The 27450-nt window shown below is 42.3% G+C and overlaps 1 protein-coding gene across 6 annotated transcripts in view; it reads right to left on the reverse strand.

Annotated features, from left to right (window-relative positions):
* Dgki (diacylglycerol kinase iota) overlaps positions 1 to 27450 on the reverse strand; it is a 447586-nt gene that overhangs the window by 167368 nt on the left and 252768 nt on the right. For all 6 annotated transcript variants that reach the window (XM_029478768.1, XM_029478767.1, XM_029478769.1 and 3 more), the window contains 6 exons: positions 18520 to 18633; positions 16766 to 16903; positions 13634 to 13712; positions 5121 to 5176; positions 3889 to 3951; positions 773 to 846 (listed from right to left, as the gene is read on the reverse strand). In XM_029478768.1, the coding sequence (XP_029334628.1) occupies positions 773 to 846; positions 3889 to 3951; positions 5121 to 5176; positions 13634 to 13712; positions 16766 to 16903; positions 18520 to 18633 (524 nt within the window). The remainder of the gene's footprint in view (positions 1 to 772; positions 847 to 3888; positions 3952 to 5120; positions 5177 to 13633; positions 13713 to 16765; positions 16904 to 18519; positions 18634 to 27450) is intronic.

Genomic DNA, 27450 nt, shown 5'->3' on the forward strand with positions numbered 1-27450 from the left:
TAGGTGGAACAACAATATGAACTAACCAGTACCTCCCAGAGCTCGTGTCTCTAGCTGCATATGTATCAGAAGATGGCCTAGTCAGCCATCAGTGGAAAGAGAGGCCCATTGGTCTTGCAAACTTTATATGCCTCAGTACAGGGGAACGCCAGGGCCAAGAAGTGGAAGTGGAGGGGGGAAGGGGGGGAGGGTTTGGGAGACTTTTGGAGTAGCATTAGAAATGTAAATGAAGAAAATACCTAATAAAAAATAATAACAAAAGAAAAAAATAGTCCTAAGTATTGCCTTCTCCTTGTGTATAATTGTTCCAAAGAGCATTGAAATTCTGTCTATACCACATCTCCCTGTGCACACCATGTCTCCTTGTGTACACCGTGTCTCTCCAATGAATTCTAGCATCTGGCAGAGAATCCCACACTCATCAGGCTGGATGTGTTCCTAACGGCTTCTGAGACATTGAAAGGACTCTACTCACATCTGCTTCCCTTGAGGCTGTGAGGTGTGTGTGGGGCGGTAATGAGAATTAAATGAAAATGTTTGAGAAAAAGGCCTGAGTCTCTCAGGGATAGGAGAATACAGATAATGAATTCTACATCACAGGCAAGATAACTCACCACCGGGAACAAGCCAAGCAGGAAAAGAAAATGAGTGACCTTTACCACTACACTAAAATAAGGGATTGCATAGGTTATACCCGAGAGGATTCACTACTGCAATCAGATGTCAGTCAGAGTTCACATCGCACAAATGCAACAGCATGAACAGGGCTTACCTGGGAATATTTAAAAATACTATACACTGGAACTTCAGGTCCTGGATCTTTGGGGTGAGGTCTGTCCCATCACACTGCAGCAACCAAAGCAGAGAAAGCGAGGCTTCTGAAGTGCTCATGAGTCTGAGAGTCTCATCCAAGATAACTAGGTCGACAACAGCATAGAACATGGAATTCTTCCCCCTTTCCCCTGAGTGAAAGCCAGTTACTAGGACAGAAATTTACGGTGAGCCTGACTGGAGGAGAGCCAGACTTAACTTCAGTTTTGTTCTGATCTTATACAAAATAAAACTTCCGTTTGACCAGAACAAATTTTTCTCTCCTCTAATATTCAGACATACAGTGCTAACGTTTAAAGACTGCACACACTTCAAAGATGAAGGCTTGAGTGAAGCCAGCAGTATTCCCCACCATAATCAATTGATCCAAACACAGCATGAATGTGGCCATTTGTTTTCTTTCCTGTCTGAGACAACGTTTATTTTGAAGCTAGGAAACTTGTTTGGAATACATTATCTGGCCATTCTTTTTAAGGAGTCTGTTCTAAATTTGAATCACTTGTAATGGATCCTTTTTTGTTTGCCATGGGGTGAAGCCGGTGTTTTAGCTATAATAGTGCATAAGCTCCCATATACATAGGAGTGTGTATTAACACTAGATCAAAAAGACAAATACTGTCAAGTGATTGTGTGTTACAAATCTAATCTCTTACAGAACTAGATGGCACTTTTGAGATTAGACTGTTGGGGTTTGGATCCGACCTTGGTCTCAGGGCGTCTTCATCATTCCACCTGAGAACCCTTGTACACAGGTTCCTTGATCACCTAATTTTTTCCCACGAGTACTGTCCTGCAGCCAGTCACACACAAAAATCTCCATCCCCCTTTCTCTATTTGCACTGGGGATATGCACAAGAGGAGTCCAATCAGGGTCAGTGACATAGTGGCATGGTACAAAGCTGGTTTTTCAGCTTGCTTTCTCCCTCTCAAACCCTACATCGGAGAATTCCCTCAGCTTCTTCTGTTTTGGAAGAGAGAGTACAGTATTCCAAAACTCACTACAATTTTGTTAAGATTTCTTTCAGCAGTGTTTCAGTCTAAGCCTAATGATTTTGCAAGCAATCAATGGTTGCTTCAAAGCACCACACTGTTTCCCTACTTGATCTAACTATACCTCAAAGCTCATAAACAGTCTCAAAAGTGATTTCCAAGAAATCATACGGTTCTAAATAAAATATTTCCAAAAGCAACTTAGATAAAATAAAGTTCTTGATAATGACCAAATTGTTTTAGAGTACCTTCAACAACCTAAACTCTTCCCAATCATTTAGGGTCTTCAAGCAGATCCATAGATGGCTATGCCCATGAAGAAATCGTAGAATAATTTGGTTGTAAGAAAACTTACAAGCAAAAATAAATAAATAGGATGCTAAACTCTGTTGATACATTACAGAAAAAAAATGCTATAGTAAATACTACTGAACTTGAAACCAATCTCATTTTTAAATGTGCCAGACTTTCTTCCTGCGAGCTCATCAGAATTTTCAAAGATGCATACCATACTATTTTTTGCATATTATTGCATGAAAATGTACAGTTCTCCAGGACAGCAGCAATTATTGTTTTCTCTAATTCAAACACATGCAAGACAAAGCATTTGCCTGCAAAATACAGTTCTATATCTATGCTTATGTGTTGATAAATCAAACAATGGAAGTAGATTGTGTTACGTGCAATGTTTTCTTAGTGCTTTGTGTTTTCTTGGTCGAAAATTTATAATGCACACTTTATTACCATGAGTCTTGTGTATTACATCCAAGATACTGACTTTATACCTGTCAAAAACAAGACAGTCTTTTATATACACCTAATGTAGTTAGGCTGTAAAGTGTTCCTCAAAAAGGCTCACGAGTTAAAGCCTTGGTCCCAAGCTGGAGGAACCGTGGGATTCGATCATGAGCATGCTACCCTGTTGGTGAGCCCACACTGAGTGAGATGGTAGGAGGTGGGGCCTACTTGGAAGAACGAGTTCACTCTGTCAGGGGTTGCCATAAAGGGTGATCTTGTCCTGGTCAGTCATTCAGCAGTCATTCAACATCTCTATCCCTCTTTCCCTCTTCTCTCTTTTCCTTTCCTTTTTCTTCCCACCCTCCCTTCCTGGCCACCATGAAGCCTGCAGCTATGCTACCCCAATCCCTTCCAGAGCCAGAAACAACAACAAGGCATTGAATGTGAGTTGAAATACCATGGAGGGATGATGAGGTTAACTAGTAACAGCAATACTCAGATCTTGTCCCAGTTGATTTAAGGGGATCATTTTTCAAGCACAGTTTTCTACAGGCCATATATTTTGTGATTTTGTGATAAATTACTGAACTCATACAATGCCCTGAGTATTTATATGGCTACAATAAAGACATAGAAACTCTATAGGAAGAATCGGTATGATATTTAAAGCAGGGCACAAATTAATGCTGATGGAACAGCAACAGCAGCTTAGCAAATGTTTGCCTATCAGATTTCTATAATTTTCCATTTTTCCATTCTGTTAAGACAGGTTCTCACCAAGCTGTCCAGTCCTGCTGGTTGCCTTGAATTTACATCCCTTCTAGCTCAGCCTTCTTAATACTGAAAACATTTTTAAAATGAACTTTTCATCCTATAAGAAGGAGGAAGTCGTTTCTATCACATTAGTACTGTATATACTAGTTTATTGACATTGTAAACATTACCAGTGCCCCACTAAATATTATTCTATTACCATCCTTAGTTGTTTTCTTTTCAAGGATCATTTCCTCTTGTTTTTATATTATATAAAAGTAGCTCTGTGCTTTTTAAACATTTTGCTGGACTTAGTACAGGACTATAATCCCAGCATTTATTTCTTTAGGAGTAAAACTCATCTTTATTTCACTCCAGCAACTAAGACAGAGACTGACACATGGAGAGGATGCATGTTTATGGTTGAATGAGCTACATGATTGACAAATTATATGTAGCCCAGGGATTAATATATTTATCTATATATTAATGTACGTATCAACTGGCATTGGGGGTGGGGGGAGTGACACTCATATTCACATGCAAATGAAATGAACCTATATAGTCAATACTCACGACAACTTTGACGTGTTTGGATAGATCTCTAGAACTTCTTTGTAGGAAATCAGAAAAGGCTGCCTACACCACAAGGGAAAGGAGAAAAAGAGTTCTTTGTTATATAGTTTCCACCAAATCCTTACTTCAACACAATAGACATTTCCCCAAGATTCTGCACTATGAACAAATAGAAAACAAATTCTCCTTTGGTTGAACTCAAGGTAAAATAGGGCCATGTCTGCCATGTGAAAATCTTTGTTTTCAGACTATAACCTATAATTACATTTAAGATTATAGGAGGAAGGTAAAAATGTGTGTGAATCCCAGCGTCACTTGGCAGATCTATTCTGAAGGCCCTTGTTAACATCCTACCTATCCACCAATGCTAACATCACTTTGCTTTGGTCTCCTGGGTATTTCCATTAAAAGCTCCATGTTCTGCCAAATTCTCATCCAAAAATCACTGGGTACACACCCTGCTGGAAACTATAGCCTGAACTAAGATTGTCTGTGGTGGGTGCTGTTATCAACTTAACATGGTCTCCAATCACCTGGGAAAGGAGTTTCAATCAGGGATTGTCTAGATTAAGTTGCCCTGTGTCCTGATGCCAGTTGTGGGAGTGGGGTGGCATCTTGATTAGTGGAAAGACATTTCCATTGTGGGTGGCACCTTTCCCTAGGCAGGGGATCCTGGATTGTAAAGGGGTAAAGAATTCATGTAAGTAGTAGCACAAGTGCATTTATTCCTTGCTCTCTCCTTTTGACTGTGGATGTGCTGAGACAAGCTACTTCAAGTAACTGCCACTTGACTTCCCCGAAACGGCAGAATGTTACCCAGAATTGTGAGTTGATTTTTTTTCCTTAATTTCATTCATCGGGATATGTTATCACAGAAAGGGGAAACTAAACCAGAATATTGTATATATATTTTCCCAAAAAACTATTCTTCCCAATTTCTTCTTGGACATCTGTTTTGCATCACTCCATAAAAAACCATCGACACTTAGACGGCTTAAATTTTAAACACAGCCAACACCCAACACCAACTGCCTTGCTGACCACTCAGAAAATATCTCTTCTCTTTAACTCCTTAGTGAAGATTTTAAATATGTGTGTGTGTGTGTGTGTGTGTGTGTGTGTATGGAAGTTTCTGAGGTGTGCATTAATAAGCTTGATGCTGTTAGTTTCTTTAGCATTTTCTGAATTGCCACTAAGTAATATTAATAGCTCTAAAATGAAACAATACTTACCCCTGCATAGAACATTTTATTTCGAAAACGACTATTGAATTTCTCTGGATTTGCCTCTGTAAAAGAGGAGAGGTGTTTTTGTTACTGGGACTTCATGGATGCTGGCACTCTTCTCCTGAAGTCTGGATCTGGTCTCCACCCTGAAGATCCACCAGATCCAACTCTGCTGTTAGCATCCCCTCAGTGCCAGGCCAGCTGCTTCAGTGGCCCAGTGACACAGCCTTGCAGTGAAGTGGGAGGCTGTTAGGAATGCTCAACATTGACCCCCACCTACCCCTGCCCTGTGAAAAGGCCAAGCGTGACATCCAGGAATGGAGGTTGGACAAGCTCACAAACATTAAAACTAGAGACTCTTTTAATGCAGTTTGAATCAGAGAATCAGGGGTATTTGGGACAAGGATGGACCAAAAAAAAATGTAATAAGTTCTGGGGATGTGATTCTTATCTGACATCTGAGGGCATGGCTTATGTAAACTGTGTAAAGCTTCACATGGAGATAAGGAGGATGGATCTGAACCAGCATTCATGGACAATTTGTTTTCACATTTTCAGAGTGCTCTGAACTACCACCTACTCCTTTACTGGTGAGAGACCTTGGAAGAAACGGGAATGAATGAGAGAAAAGGGTAGGGAGGGAGATACGGACGTGGAAAGTGAGATGGAGTAGGTTGGAGAGAGAGAGGGAGGGAGGGAGGATGGAGGGTCTCCTGAATAGACTCATATTACAGAAATGTTTAGTATAAAAAAAATTTAATTTTCAGTTTGTCTCTATGTGTCATTTAGTTCAAGAAGGCAAAAATGAAATAACCCATTGAATTTTCACAGGAACTTGGGGGTTCAATAAATGTCTACATAAAATGTTGTTTCCTTAGTGGTTCTTCTCTAATATAATCCCAGAATTTCACAAAAGGATCTCTGCCTTTATACCTATCCAGCAGTAGTTGCTTTTCAGGGTAGGTCTTTCTCCCAGTCATTTCTAGATAGTAAGATGACTATCAAAACACACTCCCAGTTCCAATACTGTCTAAAAACAATAGTCCCATCTGTCTAAATGAGGGGATGTAGGAGTTCACTCACCCAGACTGGTTCTAAGAAAGCATATAGGATCTCAAGCAAAAGTTCTACACAATGCTTACTGGATTATTTTCAGGATTGTTAGACTAGACTAAAAATCGTACATTGACAGAGAAACTGGATAATCTGCAAAGTTCCTAATTTAAAAAGGGTGTGTTTGTAGACACACTAGGCAGCTCAACAGGAACGTCAGCTGTGTGTTTTCTGAATCTCAAAGTTTTCCTAAACACTGTTCTCTCACAATAACGGTTCTCAACAGTATACTCTAAACACAAACCAGAGCAAAATGCTATGTGAGGTCATAAACAAAAACATAAAATGGTATAAACTGCTCTCTTGTGTCTGTTACTCTTGACCTATTTTTAAGATTTATTTTGTTATTTGTGTGTGTGTGTATGTGTGTGTGTGTGTGTGTGTGTGTGTGTGTGTGTGTGTGTGTGTGTGCCTACAAAGTCTAGAAGAGGGCATCAGATCGCCTGGAGCTGGAATTACAGATGGTTGTGAGCCACCCGACGTGAGTGCTAGGAGCTAAACCCCAGTGCTCTGAACCACTGAGCCATCTCTTCATCCCTGAGTTGTTCTGAATCAGCTTGATGGGTTTCAATTTCCATTTCCACTTGCATCAGCTCTTTTTCTGTTTTATGAAACCAGAAGTAAAATGAGAATCATTTTTTGCAACGTGTCTGAGTACATGGGCTCTAGTTTTTTGTTTTTTAATTCTAGTCTAGCTATCCAACAAGTTCTAAGAAATAAGAATGTCAGCCAGCCACAGCTATGGTGCAGAACTTTCTCAGCATACTGATACCCATAGCTAGTAAGTGACCCCTAGACCAGCCACTGACATTTATGTGCCTTAAAACTTATGGTCTGGAAATATTCACATCTCTATGTGGTTTTTCCATGAGACTCAATTTTTTAATAAAACTGAAAAGAAGATTCATTTTCTCTGGATAGATGGACGATTTCACATAAGTCTACAAAAATGGAATAAAATGGAGAAATATAGCTGAGGTTTTTGGTGACTTAACTCACACTTTTGATGATAATGAGTCATCTCAGATGTAATTTAGCTAGAAGTATTAAATATTAAAAACAGGTCTATAGAGACACATAACATCCAGAGAGCTGCCAGAAAGACAGAAAAGGAAGAGGTGAGAATTCAGTCACATGCCTTGGCCTTCAGGGTACAAGAAGAATCCTGTTCGTCCCAGGATTATGAACTTCCAAAATGAGTACTGGGCAAACCCTCTGCTTCTAAGCCACATTCCTAGCTTCAATTCCCATCTTTGCATCTTAAGCAAAAATGAGACTCAGAAAGCCAGGTCAGCCACAGCTTAGAGAAACTCAGCCTACAGCTAGAGCTGGGTCATCTCTCCCCGAGGCCAGGCCATAGGAGGAGCAAGGGAAGCAGAGGAGGGCCAGCTGATAGCAGTGGTCAGTCATCTCCATTGCTGTAAGAAGGAAGGACTGGATGGCTGAGTGTGCTTATGTGTATAATAGAAAGTAGATGTACCTTCAACAAAAGCCAAGAGTGTGAACAGTCCATTCTGCCTTCCGTACTGTCTCAAAAAAGGGAGAGGGTAGAAAAATTTGGGAAGAGGCCAATCAATGAGAAAGGTCAAGGGCTCACTCCTTCAGCAAGTGATGTCTGTCATGTGATATGATGCCAAAATGAAAGGCTGACAATATTGGCCCCATGGCTAGAAGGTTCTGTGAGTGACTAAATTCTTGGGTTAACCATTCTCATCCTCCACAAGAAGTGGGCGTGTGAAAGCAAGCTTCACTCTCTCTATTTCAACTCCATTATCCTTCAAACATCATTTATTGATCTGCTTGTAATTCTCATGGTCAGAATTCTGGGATGGGCTCAGCTGAAGCCCCTGCTGAGAGTTTGAGAAAGTGACATATGATGACACCCTCACTGATAGCCCCTGGGAGACACTACCTTTTAATTATTCAGATTGTTGGGAGAATTCATATCCTGGAAACTGCAGACTGAATCTCTCTCTGGTAGCTGCTCAAGAGTGCTCATTCTCACTAATGGACGCAGTCTGTACTCACTGGAGCTCTGACCCAGGCCACATTCAAAACCAGCATAGCAAGTCCTCACACACTGGATCTCTGACTTCCTTTCTGTCCCCCTCTGCTGCTTTTAGGGGCTCACATGATTATACTGGATCCATGCAGATAATCTAGGACTGTATTCTGATATGAAAGCCAGCTTTGTTTACAGGAGTGAGGTTCTCCTATTGTATTGAGCAATAGCCACAGGTATAACCGGAGGTGATAACTGCCACGGGAGGCAAGACTGCTGTAGACCACCTTCCAGCCCTCACGACTCATACTCCTCCTACTTGAAAAGGGTATTTAGTGCCTAAGATGTCCGCAAGGGTCCCAGTTCACTGTAGCACCAACTGACAGCCCATATCTGCAGATTCAACAACGAGGTATTAGCATACTGCTTGTCATCGCTGATCTCCATGTAACACCACCATATTCCTCAGAAGGCCTTGAAATCCCATTTCATAAAAGACTGCCCATGGAAGGAAGATTGGTTCACCTCCTTGGATATATTCCATTTATATCCAATTATTAAAATTCAAAAATGAAGAATCTAATAATTCTGCAAACTTGTAAAACAAAAGTTTGGTCATTAATTAGTGTACTAAAAAATAAATACCTCCCAAATTATAAACAGACTTCTTTCTAAAATAACACTCCTGGCTGTGCAGAACTGGGTCACTGCACTCTCAAGACCTACATACACATTTTGCCAATCTGTACTTTGGCAAGCAAGGTTCCCATACCAGAGTTTTCCCGCTCACCTACAGTTTCATTACCACCTGTAATTCAAATTTTATATTAAAAAATACTTCCTCTTTTCTGTATCAACTCCCATTAAGACCTTTCTTAAATACCCTTTACCTTCTAAGATGTCTTTTTGTTTTTTATCAATATCATTTTCAGGCTACAGAAAAGTCATCCCCTGTGCAAGGACTTCCCATCAAAATCATGAGGAGGAGAAGCGTGTGTGCTCCTCTGTGCTTTTCCTTCCTGCCTGAAATGACTGTGCATGTGTTAGCTCCTCTCTGCTACCCCAGTTCTCCTTTCTTTTCTATACATATTACCCTTACCTATTCTGGAAACTTCTTCCACATCTGTGACCAATCCTGCTGAATCCCTGCAGTGTTTACTGTCTGCACAACTCATCTGTACTGTATATTCCTTCTATTGCTACTTCCTTTTTACTTAGCAATGGGGTCTTATCCTCCAATGGAGGATACAGTACACTCTGCTACTGTAACAGTCACTGATACCATTGGATGGTGAGCTGGGAATATATAAAAAAATAAATAAATAAGATGCAGTCTCTTATCCTTATGGGTTATAGAGTGGGGGGCGGGTCTGAAAATGAAGAGTATGACATCATCAGGAGTATCTTGACATGTACCGGGGCTCACTGTCACCCTACTGTTAGGTGTGATCTGACATCGTTTACATTGTCATGCCAGGAAGTTTGGGGGTTACATCAGCTGAATCAAATCAGACTGCACAGACACTTAGCTAGTTTTAACCAGTTCTTCTGTGTGTACAGTAGTGCAATGAGCCTGTGCTCCAGACACAGTGTGGCTGAGTGGGCTGCAGACAGATGATCAAGATGGAAGGAAGGTTAGAGCCAGTGAGGACTTATCTAGAACAAGCTGCCTGAGCTCTGGAGCCCTGACCAGTAGCATGCAGTGTGTCTCAGCACCATCCACAACAAGGGTGAAGTTTAGCAAAAGCGCACTGCACATAGCAGCCTCTTGATGGAAATCTGTCTATTGTCTGTGATATGAATCATGGAAGTCACAGTCCTTTGAGTCACATTATCTGTGTGTCTCTGTATAATTGGTGAAAGCAGTCCATTGGAAATCAGATTTAAATGTAGCTTCCTCTAGAGTCATAAGTGTATTTCCTGACCTTGTGCATAAGATTCAATTCCTCTGAATCATAACTTCGACGAGGCAGTGATACGATAGCAGCAGAGCTCTAAGTTAGATATGTTTAATATCCATGTCCAAAGAGTGACAATCTCATTCACACGGCTGGGGAAATGATAGCTGAGTTTGTCACTGACAGCTATAATCTTTGTTAGCATGCCCAAACACTAATGTATTGGGATATTTTCTATGTACTTCCTCAAGCACTGTTATAACACAGCACTGATGACGGCACCAGGCAATACTCCAAGTGACAGTTACAGGACCAGTGTCCTGACATCCCCAAATCCTCTCGCAAACACTGCACTTTCTCATGCATACATAACAAGAGTTCATCCAAGAATGCTTCAGCCACATTGGGAAGAATCAGTACTCTATTTCCAACCAAGTACGGCATACCTTCAATCCAATCAAACATAGAGACTCAGATTGTCATGTTTACCCCCTTAATCCACAAAGTCAAACAAAATACCAAGACTGCCTTCACTCCCTGCCTGCCTTTCAGCTGGCAATTTAAAAGCCATCTGCATAGCAACAATTCTAATGAACTGTTCCAAAACAAATGTGATTTTAATTGCACCTTCTAAAAGAAATACTATGTAAGTAGCTATGTTAAGAACTGTCCATTTGATGGGATGTTTCCCATTTAAGCCAAAATTCCTTTCTCTGCGGTTACATTTTTAAGACTCTGCCTTCACGCGATTGATATTTGTTATTCTTTACATATAGATGGGTTGGCATAATTCCCATTTCGAGTAACATATTTTCCTGATATTATCCAATCCAATTTTTTTCATAATGCCTCTCATGAGACTTTGAGTCACCCTCAAGGTATTTCGCAACACATTATACAACTTGTCTTGAAGCCTTAACTTGCAAGTGAGTGGAGCTCATGACATCCCAGGATCCAAGCTGAGGAGCTATTCACAGTTAAGAAAAGTGAATCTTCTCTGGAGGTATGCCCCAGGAAAAGCTGTCCATGTGTCCATGGATGGCCACATACTCATGTGCACATGGGCCACACTCATCAGACTCAGTTGGTAAGAGGGGAGAAGGAAGAGGGGACATGAAGGTAAGTGGGGGTTGGGGGTGGGAGATATGTTATAGGCAATCCAGGGGGAGAGGGCAAGAAGAGAGTGTGGTACATATGATTAAGATAGACACATAGATAGACAGACAGACAGACAAACATGGCTGTCAAAGAATAAATAAAAATATTTAAAAAAAATAAAATAAGCACCAAGCCTTAGCAATAAACTTCCAATGTTAATATTTAGAATTTGGCATTCTTTAGTCAACTGGTGTTCTTACAAAGGAATTCTTTTGTAAACCACATTCCTTTGTCCTGTGGTACCTCTCTGTGCTCTCCTCATTCTGATTCATAAAAATTCCATCCTAGTACAGAGGTGTATAACATTAGAACAACTTTCAAAATTATTAGGGCCCAAAAAACAAGTTCCCTTGAATGAGCTTATCCAGGCCCCCTTACCCAGTTAGGCCTCTTTTCACTCCTGGACGCCTAGTTTTGGAAATTTGTGTATTTGCGATACTGTATCATTTTACAAGTATTGTTAAGAAACTTGTGAATCTTATTATTAAGGAATCAAGATGCGTAAGACCTCAAGGACAAGGATATAGGAGGCACGTGCTGCCGTGCACAGGCCAGATGGACTCCTCTGTCAACATGGGAAAAAGATCAATCACCAGCGGACTCCTCACATAGGTCTCCGGGAATACAACCCTCCCCCCCGCCCCCTGGCCCGACCAGGCGATAGCAGGATGGTGCTAGTTTGTGCGTATTTCTGATTTGAAGCATTTAAGGTCCTTTCATGATCCATCTATTCCACCTGTGATTTTTCCAGATTTTCAGAGAAGAAACACACACTACAGTTCCTTCTTCATTTGGTATTATTGTTCTTCCTTAATGCAGAATCCAGTTCCACAGACACTTTCTCCTATTAGCCTTAGGGACGCCTGAAGGACCAGACCTGATGGAACCAGTTGGGGCTTCCCAGTTGGCGTTTCAGCTGTATTTTGAATTCTAATGACTGGAACCCCTAGAGCGCCACTGTGGGTGTCTAGAGTATAAGACTTAGACTTTTCTTCACCTGATTACCACAACCTGAACTTGGGGTCCTAGTTTACAGTCCTCTGTGTTTGAGGTTTGGGGGTCTGAAACCACTTGAGCCCTGCAGAGCATCTGGAAATGAAGGAAACAGTTGCTCGCTGATAACTCTGACGTTGGTCTCCCAAGCTTCAGATCTTTCATAACTATGTCTCAGCTACATCTAAACACATGCACAAGGAGTGAGGCACTAACACAGCTGTAGATCAAAGACAAAGGCAAAGGAATAGGCAGAGTGCAAGAGACAGGAAAGAGAGAGAGAGAGAGAGAGAAACACAGAGACTGTGATCAAACTAAATCTTAAATTTTCTCAATTCTGAATGAATAAGAAAATTCAGATGAAATGTTTTACTGATCCATCCTCTTCTCATATAAATATGTATTTATTTTTATGCATATGTAATATTGTTTTAGTTTTTAAATTTTTTTGTTGGAAATTTTCATATGTGTGTACAACAGATCATTAATATGTTCACCTCCAATACCCCTGCCCCACGGCCCTCCCAACACACCTCCTTCCCAATTTTATGTGTAATCCATTAAGTCCAATTGGTAATTAGTGTTGCACATAGACATGGGACTTTCCACTGTTTCTTGCCCTACCTACCAAGGACTATAACCCCAACAAAAGTGTTCTCCCATCAGCTGCCAATTCACCTTACTCACTCCATACGAGTTCTCCCGGAGTCTTGGCCAAGCATCTTCTCATGCCTGGAGTTACTACAGCCTTACTCTTACTTGCCTCAGCCAGTGAATGTCCCAGAACCTTCCTAGCTACCTTACCACCATCCTGCCCCTTTCTCTCAAAATAAAAGACCCGCAGTCCCCTGTATGCCGACATGCCTGTTTCTTTCCTTTTCATCTCTCCTAATACATTTCAAAGACTCTGGATATACACTATTAAACTTTAATCACTGGTGGCTCATGAAGCTAAGTACATCCTAATTAGTAAAGAAATCCTTCTTTATCTACGAGTTTTATTTCCTTCAAATCTTCCATCCAAAGTTGGGGAGGTGCCTCAGTGGCAGAGGACTTGCCCCCCATGTGCAAAGCCCTGGTTTTGATTCTCAGCACATCATGTAAGAGTCAAATGTAAAGATTAATATCCCATGTCTTGGAATGAGCCTCTGTCCCTTCTCTTGTGCTCTTAGACAGCTAGGTCTATTTATAGTAAGCTCCTACCTGGTCCAGCTCCTAGGGTCATTGTGAAGGTTAACATGTAACAGTTGGGAAGCACAATGCAGACATGCAAGTAATATGCAAGCAAAAAAGGAACGTGGAGAACACCGCTAGAAACTTCCTCCCAGGGAGATGGAAACGGGACACATCCTCACCTCGGGATTCATGGAACTCCAATGTGACGTGAGCATCAAATCCAAGGCTGAAGTAATTATTGAAGACATTCAGAGGAAGCTGCAAGAATGGACAAATTCGTCATTATTAACAGCCAACGGAGACCCAACACCCTGTCTCTGAGGCAGCCTGTGGGACACAGATAAATCACATCCTACAGCAAAGGGTGTTTACAGACAAGATACAGGGGCTCTAGAACTAACTCGTTAGTGAAAGCTCAAATCAAAAGATTCCACAAATCACAAACTATACAGGAATAAGGAACACAAATACAAATTACTAAGTAAGAGCCATTCTTGTGCATAGGACAGTAAGTTTGTTAAGCTGAGGGGTGCTCATCTGTACCAGATATAAAGAGATTGATTCCATGTGAATTTAGACAATAAATTTGATTTCTAGATCCAGTCTAATTTCCTTAATCAATGTGTGATTTTTTTCAAGAGCTTTATATCCAACACATAAATACTGCAGCCTAAAATAAACAATTCACATGTACTCGATTTTTAAAGGATTTTTTTTTTGTTTTGCTTTCACAAACCTCATATAAAAAAAGAAAGCAGTGAGTGCCATTTGATTCAGCCACTGCTGATACCAACAGGAAACAACAGAAATATATCATATATTCCATATATAATATATGAAATCACATATACTATATATATGTAATATATTAAAATGTATAATTCAGATTCCCTTTTAATTGGTTAAACCCATATCTTTAATATGACATCTGTAACAATTATATATAAGCCCTAGTATTTTATGCTCTGAGTCTCTGACTTTTATTGTGAACTAGCAAGAAGAATTGTTGTGAAGCCAAAGTGCCCATGACGTCATCTAAAAGCTTCAGTTCAATACTAGAACAACCAGAAAAGCACAAAGAAAGTGCAAGGAAGAAAATAAAATGATTACCCCACATTTCTTTCCATGGTTTAGAATGCAAGGTAAATGCTAAACTGAAAAGAGGCAATGTTCCCAGATCATTGTCAGGTTTATGTTCCAAACTGAATTGTACCCTTTTATTAATAGAAATGCATGTTGAGACCTTCAACATTTCAAAAGTCATTTTTTAGAGTACACTTCTTACTGATTAGAAAGATTTCCTGCTAAGTTGAAGCGAAAACATTATCCCATTAAAATAGATGACAGGGGTAGACTGCCTTAATTTCTGTCTCTTGTGGAAAGAAAGGACCCCACACTGAAGCCCCTCAGACTGAATCTTCGTGCTTCAGAGGCTGCAGCAGCCCTTAGAAGCAATTCCAACAAGCTAGTTCAGGGAGCAGGGAGAAACTCGGGATACATACCAATGCCAAAATCATGTCTAACTCTCTTGGCTTTGTATTTGAGAATGTCCAGTCCCTGCGCTTAAACAAAACCCCAGCCCCTGAAAGGATAGCATGGTGTTTGTGCCAAAAGCACAGAAACATTCTACCATTTATATTATTTTGGCTACAATTCTAACCCATGTCTTAGCAGCCACTGATAGCTAAAGAAAACATCTGGACACAATTCCCTAAGTAATATTCCAATTTAGACTGTTTTTAAGGTATTCACATTTTCCAGGAAAATGTGCCCCAATTTTCTACATATCCCCAAACTCCATCCCCAAAGCCCTTTAATTATCTGGATTGACGTTCTCTGGCTGCATCAAGAAGTCTTTCCATTTCTCAAGCTTTTGGGAAAAGAGTTAAATTGTAGGCCTCGCCAGTCCACATTTAGCAGAATGGCCTGAAATTTTCCATGTCAGTAGAAGGCCCCCCTCCTTCTAATTTGGTGGTATTCTATTCAATCTTGATCAGTCACAAAAACAGTTAAAAGTTTCCCATATGATTAAACAATGTTCAATTGTGAACTCAAATTCAAGTGAGCAATTCTGATGTGTCATAGAAGATTTATTAATTTCAGTATTGGCATTTAGGTTAAACAAACAACAAACAAACACTGGATATAAAGAGAGATGTTTAAGCCAAATAAGACATCTGAGTGTCTAACATAATTGCTCAGGACTGCAGTAAGCAATGAACTTGTGCTCAGTGGATGGATCCAAACTAGCAAGGATGTTATTGGAAGTGCAGGTGCGGGGTCCTTATCCCTACATTAACTTACTCTGACTCTCTGGAGAGAGACTTATCATGTTCATTCTAACAAGCAGAGCAACGGATTCTTAAGCCTACAGAATTATGGCCATGGTGTCATGGAAGAAAGGCAAGACGTGACAGGGAGGGGATGCCTACTCAGAGGTATAATCAAGTTAACCAGAGACCGGGGTCACAACTTAGGCTCGGATGCTGAGGAGAAGCTGCACGGTAGTTTATTTACAACAATGGCCTTGATTTGGGCTGGGCAATTTTCACCATAAAAACTCAGTCACCAAAAGAAAACACCAAGACAGACTACTTATTTAGGCAAGTCCCAAGTCTATGAGGCAGCTGGCTTAGATGATACCAGCTACACAGAAGAGATATTTGATGTCAGGCCAGCAATTGCTAAGGTTTTCCTCCTACTGAAAGGCCATTTGCCTAATGCTTAGGAACATACACAAACTCCACCATCCCATAGGCCGTCTGCACCTAGCTCAAGAGATTAACAAATGTTTATATGCTTTCCCAGTGTGGAGCTGAAGACAGAGAACAGGTCCCATAGCTCTGGAACAAGTACAATATCTGAGCCCTGAAGGGTCTGTAGGGAGCATTCAGAGAGGGAGCTGGTGACAGTATGCTCAGCCCTAGGAGCCAGAGACCCAGAGCTATCTTGTTATCTTCTAGAAGGCAGGGCCCATAGTGGTATCCTGGAATGTATGTCTCACTGCTCAAGCAGATGCCCAGGGCTCCATCAGTGGAAGGAGTTTCCTCCACCTTAAGTTTATTTCTATTTTTATTGATTTTCATGCATGTGTGTGTGTGTGTGTGTGTGTGTGTGTGTGTGTGTGCACATATAGGCCAGGGTCTACAGAAATCAGAAGAGGGGGCCAGATTCCCTGGAGCTGGAGTACCAGATAACTGTGAAGCAGCCAATATGAGTGCCAGGAACTGAACTCCTGTCCTCTGCAGGAGCTGTGAGCACTCTTAACAGCTAAGACACCACTCCGGTCCCCAAAGGAATTGCTGTCTAACCTTACACACGCCATCTTCAAGTTCTTCGGGCGGCAAGTCTGGGTTTCTCTCTACATGGAGGTTCCAGCGATCCAACTGTACAATGGTCCCATCTTCCACCTGGCACAGGATCTTAGAAACAGGCTCATCGGTGTAACCCTAAGGACAGAATCAGAGCACAGACCCTTGCTGTCTGGGTCAGAAAGCCCTGCAGTGGGTGCCCCAACAAGGCAGGATGTGGTCAGTCATAATCCCACTGCTTTTAAGCCATCAAAACTGGAAGAGTGAATGACTTTCCCCTCTACGTGCTTTAAGATAATGTTTCAAGGAAGGCACTAGTTTTGTCTGACCTGAGCTGAGGAACTCCTTGCAGCCAGCAAGAGCCAGTGAAGGTCATGCTGGATAACTACATTTACTGGAGTGAACAGCATGATTCCCAAGCCCCTTGCTGGAGGAATTTGGGGGCACCCATAAGTGTGTGGGCAGGGGTAAAAGGGAGAAAGCATAAAGGAAGATTGAATGTTCTCTCTCCTTCACCAATAGCTGATCTTGTGTTAGGACACCACCCATCTGTGGCCTGAGGCAAGTCAGCCTGAGAAGCAGGGACGAGGAGAACAGCCCTCTACTGAAGGAGTGTTTGTGACAGCATTGTTATTCTAGGTATTCAAATACTGGATTTGGGTAGTACATTTATTTTTATACCAGCCACTTAAAAAGAGAAAAAGGTAAGGCAAAATATAACAAGAATAACAAAAGATAAGCTAACTTGGCTAAGGGCCAAATCAGTGTCTGCTATGGATCTGTCATATGGAGTGACCATGAAGATCCTTGTCATATGAAACAGATATCAAGCAAAAACCTAATAAGAGGGGTCTAGGGAGCTAGCAATGGACATTAATTATTTTTTAAGAATATTTGAATTTATTCTCCCACAATTTCGTACACCTATATACTGTATTTTGATCATATTCCCCTATTATCCTGTTACCTGTTTTCATGCCCTCCTCATCAAAGCTTCCTCCTTACAACTAGCCCTCTTCAGCTCCCACATCTTCTTCTTATGGTTCACTGAGCTAAACTGGAATTCCCGGGTTGAGTGTGAGTGTGGGGTCATTAAGTGGGGCTGAGCTATTTACCAGGGACTACACCACGGAATAGAAATTACTGCCTCCATCAGCTTTTAGTACCAATAGCTCCTGGTCTGGCATGTTAGTGTCTGGTGGCTTCTTTTAGTTTAGTACAAGATAGATATATACATGAAATGGCCAGTTAGTAACAGGTGGGGCTTCCCTCACACCTTCCAGAGAATGGTACGCAATGGGAGGGACAATCAAGATACCAGTCTCATCAAACCTACAATAAGGATCATCAGAAAACCTCCATGTTCAAAAGAAGTAGTGACTGACTCAAAGGATAAGTCTTAATTCTAAAGCAGATTTGCCATTATGGCCAGGGCTGAGGGTCAGGATGACCGGAGATTGGCAGGACTGTTTCCCATGACCACTTGAGACTGACCCATTGGCCGTGCCCTGGTAGATACTTCAACACTCAACATATCTGTGCACTAACCATGTGTTTTCTTCACACTCAACCCCTCCTCCCTGGATGATTCTAAGTCTAAAGTGAAGAAATGACAAAGAAACAGGCAATTTGAGTCCCACTTCTAACGTTGTCCCTCTGATAGCAGCAGCTTATTGCTTCTAGTGGCAAGCACAGAGTGATTTGTGGGTCTGGCTTGCTCCTCCATGTTAAGGGCAGCCGCCTCCAGTTCTTACCCCTCCCCAGTTGAGTGTCCGAGCCAGGTCATTCCCAGTCCCCAGTGGAAGCACCCCCACAGGAGGCTGTGGGCTCAGCTGCAGCTCGTCCAGGATCGAGAGGATCCAGCCCACCTACAGACACATTGGGGGCCAGAAGGGAGAAGAGAAAGACAATAAGTCATCAGGAAGGAACTTGAGGAGGCGTGGAAAGGTCAGAATGCTTAAAACACATGTTTCATACAGTGGTCAGACAACAGAAAGCCTGCTTACTTCAAGTGCTTTCAAAATGGTCAAACCTTAAATAGGAAAAAGACCTCTTTATGCATGCTTTATTATATAATCAAATGGGGACTCATAAATCTGCATGTTTATCTAGAAAGATACTTTAAATTTTAGGAGAATTTAAGGTCATTTAGATGGGGTAATAGAACAGAGTACCAGAGAGAATATAAAATTCAGAATCAGACTAAATTCCAATGCAGCTCATACAGGCTACATAACCTTGATTAAACTGCATAACTTTACAGAGACTAATTTATTTGATTTTCAAAATGAGATAATGAGACCTACTTCACAGGGTCGTGTACAGCTTAAACCACAACGCATATAAAGACTGTAAACTGGTCTATGGCCAATACAGGCCCTCGTTGCATGACCACCCTCCACGGCATCATTTTGGAAACTCGTAGTTTTCCTAATTGTCCCTAAAATCTCTTTTATGATTCACTATGGAGACAAGACTGTGCATAGACTTAATGTCTCATATAAATCTAAACAGAAATCACATACTAGGATCACAAGCCCCACTTAATCTGTGTTCTAGAAGAAAAAAAATCCTTTGAATTTAGCCATATCACAATACAAACAGCTCCTAACCTCAGCATAGCAAAAAGAAACCTACATGTCTTTATGATGTCACACAGACCCACGTTCCATAGGTCTCCCTAATAATTTTCAACTATGGCTTACATGGTGGAAGTACAGATGGCACATATCAAGAAGAGATTATGTTAAAGGTTATGACTTCAGTTCCGGTTGCATATTAACCCATTTTACCTCGAATGGGGGGGGGGGGCATCCTACTATAAGCCACTTAAAATTCTTCTCCTATTCTCTGACAGATGAGCTTTATCCTCTTAGTGTCCCATTCCAGAGCTCAGCAAAACAGTGACATGTTTTAGTCTATACTTGTATGAGTGTCATGGGGTTGTCTTTTAACAACATGCTAGCATTGCATTTAATGAGCGCTACCAACTACATGCACAACAGAGCAGAACAGCTAAAATAACGAGATTAATGAGCTGGGCTATGCTGGAGAAGACAAAATGGCTGCCCTCAGAGTTCACGCTAGCAGAAGATGGTACACTGATTACAATCTCTATGCTATCCCCGAGCAACATCACATTATTGAACTTCAAAAATGTCAAGACAAAGCCATTACTATATGCCAACATAAAAAGACTCCGTAAGATAGTTTAATTTTAGTTTCCACGTTGTAAGGGAGTTGAATGATAGAGTGGCATTAGCACTGCATCATTTATACATGAGGACTGCCGTTCATAACGAGGTAAGACTAACACCAGTTAGTGAGGCCAGCATTTTTAGTGCCGCAGAGGAATACGTTTTCATAAGGAGGTGAGGGTCGCAAGGCCTGCCAGCACAAGCCCACAGTTGCAAACTTCTCAGGAGGCTGAGGGAGGAGGATGGTGAGTGAGGCCAACCTAGGCAATTTATGAAGCCCGATCTCAGGACAAAACAAAATAAAGAGGTGAGTGGGGTGTGTAGCTCGATGGGAAATCTCCTGCTGGCATGCCCCAAGACCTCCCTAGGTTCACTTTCTAAAACCGACAAACTACTAACTGACTCAATAATACCAAACCTGGTACTGGGAATGGCCTGACTACCTTAGAGGCAGCAATATGTGATTTTTTGACATCTCTGGATGTAGAGAAAGCTCCAAAATTCACTACATGTGACACACTACAAACACATATCTTCCTAAGTGTTAAGAAGCCATTCCTGGACCATCCTTAGATTGTGACCTGGATTTCTTTAGCTCTTTTTGCTCACACCGTGCCAGTCAAGTGGTCCAAGTGCTAAGTCGGCTCTCGTGGCTGTGCCGAACACTGTTTCCTTGCCACTGAAAGCACAGCTAAGCACTGTGAAAGCTGAAAGAACTGGGAAACTGTAGGAAGCTTGTGGAGGGTCATAGAAAGGTCACAAGCATCCAGAATGATAAACGCAGACGCAGACAGCACTGAGAGAAACCAGAGCTGCAGACATGCAGTAGAACTCAGAATCTAATTCAACAATGCATCCAGGGAAGAATAATGGATGCTTTCCCCACAAACTTCTCTGAGAAATGGTCACCCGTCCTCACTCTTTTCATTTTTCTAGATTTAAGTGAGAGATTGTTCTTATTTTAGTTTGCCTATATCTCTCTTTCCTTGGGAAGATATTTATATTAGTTCACCCTTACAACATCTGATCTTACTGTAAACACAGCAGTAATAGAGGAGAGAGGTGAGAAAGACATCTTCTAGTCCATCAACAAAACACAGGGCATTAAAGGTGAGGTCAAGAAAACCATGGGGCAGTGGAGGAATCCAGTCTGCTGTCTGTCTAGTAATGAGGGATGAAAGCAGCCCCCTGCTGGCTAGAGGCTGTACTGGTACCAGTGTCCTCTAGGCAGGGGGAAAGAAGATTGGGATAGAGTACAGATGCCCACTGCCTGAGGCCCGGCCCCAGGACTGTCACTTGGTATGTCTGGAAGAAACTGAGAGAGCCTCTGTCTGGTAAACAGTTAGGCCAATCTCCCACAAACCCAGGGATGTCTTTCTAGCATGGAAGCTTTCACCACCCACAGCAGACACAATTCTAGTCTGATAAGTCTTAAAATACTCTGTGAGGAAAATGAAACAGAGATCGAAAGTGAACATCAAACGACCGCCTCTGAACATGAGCCTACAAAGAAAAACTCTAAATCACTTGAAAGCTCACACCGAAAGAGATGGGAAAGCAAGAGGATTAGCCACCAAGAAAGGAGTCCTACGACTGCCTGTGATGGGTTTGGCAGCTGCCAATCAAATCTTCTCAGGCTTAGCTGCTGTCTTGCTTTCTAAAAGAGTGGTTCCCAAGGGATGGGCTTCATCTGCACTCAGCTCTACACAGAGCCTTGGGGACTTTGAGGATCTTGTACCCTCATCTTCAAGGATAAAGTACACTTCCTCAGACTTTCACACAAAGATGTCTTTACACACAAACTGGATGCGAATTTGTGTACTATGTACGTGAATGTATCTGCTTGTGCCTGTGCATGCATATGACAGCATAAGGCAGCACCGTGGCGGGGCAGAGAGCACAGGATCCAGAAGGAGACGCTGGCATTGGAACCAAGCTCCCATGGGTACTGGAGTGAGTGGGCCAGTCACTAAGCACACCCCTTCCTCTTCTGTAAAGTGGAGAGTAACAGTGACTGCGCGCCAGTGTCATTTTCTCTACTGGACATGCAGACCTTGCTTTGCACATGCCTGACAACTAAGAAATGCAAACTACCATACCCTTGCCTGTCTTCACACCCAGAAGTCTGTCTTTTGTAAACCATAGATAAAACCAGGAGCCAAACTTTCCAACTGAACGGGCACAAATGTGCTGCCATAGCAGGAGAAATGGGGGATCACGGGTAACGTCCTACGTGCTTGTCCTTATAAAAGCAAAACAAAAGTATGCAAAGGATCTTCAGGCCCCAAAGCTGGGGGGAGTGGGGAGGGCTCGACCTCCCGGGTTGTTATCAGAAGTCTGCTCTTTCCATGATCCCAGATTCCAGATTACAGGCTCTCAAATAGGTTCTCTGTTTTATCTGGCTTTAATGTTCCCCCAAATTATCTGTGCCAGCCCACTAGCCCCATTTCCTCCCACTGGTAAAGAACATTATCCGGACTGAGCCAACACATTCCCAGCTTCCCCGTTCTGCCCTTCAGGACCATCAGGACTGGCAGCTTGAGAACTGAGTCCTCCTGCGTTGCCTCTTGCCTGAGCAGGCACAATGCAGCAGCAGCAGCTGGCCAATGCTGCCACCACCTGCCTGCACTCAGCTCGAGCTGTCACAGAAGGACACCAAGTAATATTTGCCTTCCACGGTGCACTGACAACAGACAGGGCTGAGGAGTGTGGATGACAGTGAATTGACATTTTCCTCTAACAGAACAGGCAGGAAAGAACGAAGGCCACCTTGGTGGAGAATGGTAGGTACATCCCTCCACTCTTACAGAAAAGCAAGGCACAACAGTGGACAGGTACAGTCATCCCTAGCCCTCTGTGACTAGAGGTTCCTTATCAATGACTTAAGTCATTGCTTGGACTGAAGTTTCCAAGCAAACATTCATGTCTACTACACTGCAGGTGCACGTTTCCTTCTGTTCACATTTCCCTAAAAATGAAGCTATTTCCATAGCATAAGGGGGCCAAGTCTAAAGATGGTGTGTGGTGTATACAAGAATGCAGGTAGGTCCCCACCAAAATGTTACATCATTTTATATCAAGGACTGTGCATCAGCCGAGTTGGTATCTATAAGGGCTCTTGAAACAAGTCACTCACAGATGCCAAGGAAGAAATAAACTACCATTTTCTTTTAGTGCTTTATATCCTTAATTTTTAACCTATGATTTAATTTTAATTGTATAACTTACCACACTATCTGAAGAAATATGATTATCACTAAGGAAGAAAAAAAATAAAGACAAAATAAAGTATAGATTTTTGGATATCTATCCACTCCCTTCTACTGATGACTGCATGCAGAAGACATTGCATGTGCTTTCTCATAGAAGGGTAAAATACGGGGCTGGGGGGCAGAAATCAAGGGAGGACAGGGTTTCACATGATCAGCTAGGCCCTACCGTGGTCCTGTCTAATTTGTCTTTTTTGTATAATTTCTGACCTGCAGTCCTACCCGTTCAGAATTAGGGGCCATCTACTACTCTTAATGCAGGAAAGCCAAATGAGCAGGAAGTGTGAAATCAAGGGCAAATGTCAATCTAATTGAAGATTTTTTAACAAGACACTAGAATCGCTAACAGTGAGCTGGATGGTCTCGCCTAGTTTCTCTGAGTCAAGACCCAGATGGGCAGAGGTCACAGGCTATTCCACAAGGAGCCATAGTAGGGGTGCGTGCAGCAGAAGTGGCTGAGTCCACCTGCTCTTCCACATATGAGCAGAGGAAGCAGCACTAGATGTTTGGCAGTGTTGGTATAACCAAGAACAAAGACACATAGGTGTGATTTTGCCGAAGAGTGATAATTTCGAATAAGTCTTTTATTGTGAGCATGAATGTTTCAGGACGCTCATGCGTTAATCTGGGTTTTGTTTCAGCACAGGGATCAAAGAGGGAAATCACACCACCTGACACCTCTACCTATGTGCCTCTGACTTGGGCAAGTCGGGTGCAAAGAGACCACATCTGTGCCACCTAGAGACAAAGCCACTGGCCACTGAATGGCAGATCCAAACTGGATGGCTGCATACCTACTGTATCAGTCAGACTGCAAAGGCACTGTAAATAGCATGTGTACTGGCTAGCTGGAGTTATCACAGAGAAAGGAGCTTCAGTTGAGGAAATGCCTCCATGAGATCCAACTGTAAGGCATTTTCTCAATTAGTGATCAAGGGGGAAAGGCCCCTTGTGGGTGGGACCATCTCTGGGCTGGTAGTCTTGGTTCTATAAGAGAGCAGGCTGAGCAAGCCAGGGGAAGCAAGCCAGTAAAGAACATCCCTCTATGGCTTCTGCATCAGCTCCTGCTTTCTGACCTGCTTGAGTTCCAGTCCTGACTTCCTTTGGTGATGAACAGCAATATGGAGGTGTAAGCCGAATAAACCCTTTCCTCCCCAACTTGCTTCTTGGTCATGATGTTTATGCAGGAATAGAAACCCTGACTAAGATAGCATGTAAAATGGTTCACAGTAAGTTACATCTTGCTTGCTGTGGTGTTTTCTATAAAATGTAAAGGAAATATGAAACAAAATTTGCCTACTACTTTTCAATGTTGTTCTTAAAAATGCCTTCTAGAAAAAGTCAAACTACAAATGTGGTTTAACCATAATGTCCATGGACAGCAGTGGTCTGAACTACTACACCACCGACTTTGAGGAACCTTAGATATCACAATAGTTGTCTTTACAGATTTAATAATGCCACAGAACCAGTAGAAAAGCCAAAATTCATTTGGAACTGGATATGGAATTGTGTACTTTATTAATATGAAAACAAAATAACTGATATTGAAGCCTAAAACCTTTTCTGCAAAATAATACATTTCTACATATTACAGAATATGTTGCATACTTCACATGGTTAATATGTGAGCAGCTGCCGCCAAAAATATTCCCTCTGTGATTCCTCCTTGAGTGGTGTCACGGCTCAGGCAGAATACTGACAGTATCCAGTGATGTGTTCACTAACCGGAGGCTCCATACCTCGTGTCAAATGTGTGTCCAGCTTGCTGGAGAATTACACTCCTTTTACTTAAAGCTTGCAGTTTCCCCCACACAGAGTCACTAGGCTGTCTCTCTGTATTAATTCTGCCTCCATGCAAAAATAAGTCTCACATTCCAGAGGTTTCAGAGAGGGCTCCACAATTAAGAACGCTGGCTGCTCTTCTGGAGCTCCTGGGCTCCACTCCTAGCACCCACATGGTGGCTCACAACTGTTGCAGGGGATCCCGTACTATCCTCTGGCTTCTTTCACTACCAGGGCTACACATTGGATACAGGCACACATACAGGCAAAATACTCATGCATGTATGAAAATCTGAAATCTCCACATTCCAAACCAGCAATCACATGGGATAAACATTCCAGAAACCACCTCTGCCTACACAGAAGCCTCACTTTAACATGAAGGAATGAGGTAAAATCAGGTTGATTTAAGGTGGCTAGTTAAAAGCTTTTATTCCTGCTGACAGAACATCAGATGCTAACAAGGAAAAGAATGACAAACCTATGAAGTGCTCCAACCCCAAGCACATTGCTCTCACTGTAGACACAACTATCGCCCCAAGCACAAGAAACTCATGTATAGCTGGGTGGTGGTGGCACACGCCTTTAATCCCAGCACTTGGGAGGCAGAGGCAGGTGGATTTCTGAATTCGAGGCCAACCTGGTCTACAAAGTGAGTTCCAGGACAGCCTGGGCTATACAGAGAAATCCTGTCTCGAAAAAAAACCAAAAACCAAATCAAAACAAAACAAAACAAAAAGAAACTCATGTATTTGTAAACTCCATGGAACAACATGACAAGTGAAGTCAGGAACACAGATCAAGTGCCTAAGAAGAAAAGGAACAGTCTTGTTTAGTAGTGATTAACGGTGATGTGTATGATGAGAAGACAGAAGAAAGGACCAGACTGGACACAGCAGAGGAAGCAGGTCAGCTATGTATCAGAGGGGCAGGCGACAGACAACAGCACCAAGAAGCTCACCGACACTGAATGCTGGGATTGAATCTGGCTCTCAGCAGTTCTTCACAACATGACTGGGTTCCACTCACCACTCTGGGTTGGTTGGGTTGGGTTGGGTTGGTTTGGTTTGGTTTGGTTTGGTTTGGTTTGGTTTGGTTTGGTTTCCCCCATTGAAATTTGTTTTTTTGAAGACACCATTGTTTCTTGGTCTCAAATGGTTGTTAATTGTGCAGTCTCTTCTTAAAATTCAGCTTCCTCCTGTGTCTTGAAGCCTGTTTTCTGTTTATTTTCCTGACAGATCAACCTTTTACCTTTCTATTCTTCTATTATTTTTCAATTTTCTTTGGGACTTTATCTCAAGCTCCATAATTGTCTCACATAGGACAAGGGGCTTGCCTCCCTTCCTGTCCTGTAAGTACTGAAACCTCATCTTTCAAAATAGTTACCTGCCTGAAGAGAAGGCTTCAGTACTGCATGACCTAACCCCCTGCTTCTTGGAATTTGTGTCTGCCTAGCAGATAAAACAAAAGAGAGAAGAGGGTGGGGGGTCCCACTTGGGAGGGGCTGGGAGAGGGGAGGCGCCCTAGTAAGTAAGTAAAGATCTGCAGCTTAGGGATGGTAAGTAGGCTATGCATATGGATTTGAGTTTAAAAAAAAGAACTTTTGAGCCCAGGTCAACAGACGTGTCAGGTTGTCACTGAAACTTAAAGAAAAGGAGTGTGGGAGGCTGAAGTCACAAAGGAAGGTAAAGCAGCTTGTAAGATAAGGGAGGCAACTGTAGCTAAGATTCATAATGAGTTTCACCTTTCATTAATCGGTCATCCTGGGAGCTGCTGACACCACAAAGAATATTCGCCAGAGGATGTACTTCTTAATATAGGAAGCTAGTAAAATTCTATTATAACATCGGAACTTGGCAAATGATCACCCAACCTCTCTCTGGCATGGTGAGTGCTTTGAAATGACAGACACAGAGAGCAAAGATTTCCGGTGACTCTCCTCTTTCTTGCCCCTCACTCTTGCCACGGCCAGTGACAGAGATTAGAACTCACCCTCTCTGAGGTGGCTAGAAGCCCTTTCCCTGAAGCAATTTATAAAGCTTGCAAATACAACTCTAATTTCCCCCTGACTTTCTGCGTAGGAGCCGGTCATAGAAAAATCTGTCTACCTCATCTGGGAGAAGGTCACAAGACCCACATGCAGAAGGGGCCCTGCCCCACACCGGGGAGGAATGGATGCTGCAGGCAGTCCAATAAGGATCTATATACATCCAGCCTTGCTGGGCATCCACCGTCATCCTCCCCATACCTAAGCGCAGAAGGGATTCATTTTCCCTGGATCTTTAGGTCCTCAAACTGAAGCACTTGAATTAAATAAATTCGCTATGATTTTCTCATCTATCCTGGACATCAGCTGTGGCCCTCAGAGTAGAAAGAAAAGAGGCCAAGACTTATTCAACTCCTGCACTCGCATAGCCCCAAACATGTCTCTGCA

The sequence above is a fragment of the Mus caroli genome, chromosome 6, assembly GCF_900094665.2.
Source record: "Mus caroli chromosome 6, CAROLI_EIJ_v1.1, whole genome shotgun sequence".
Lineage (NCBI taxonomy): Eukaryota > Metazoa > Chordata > Mammalia > Rodentia > Muridae > Mus > Mus caroli.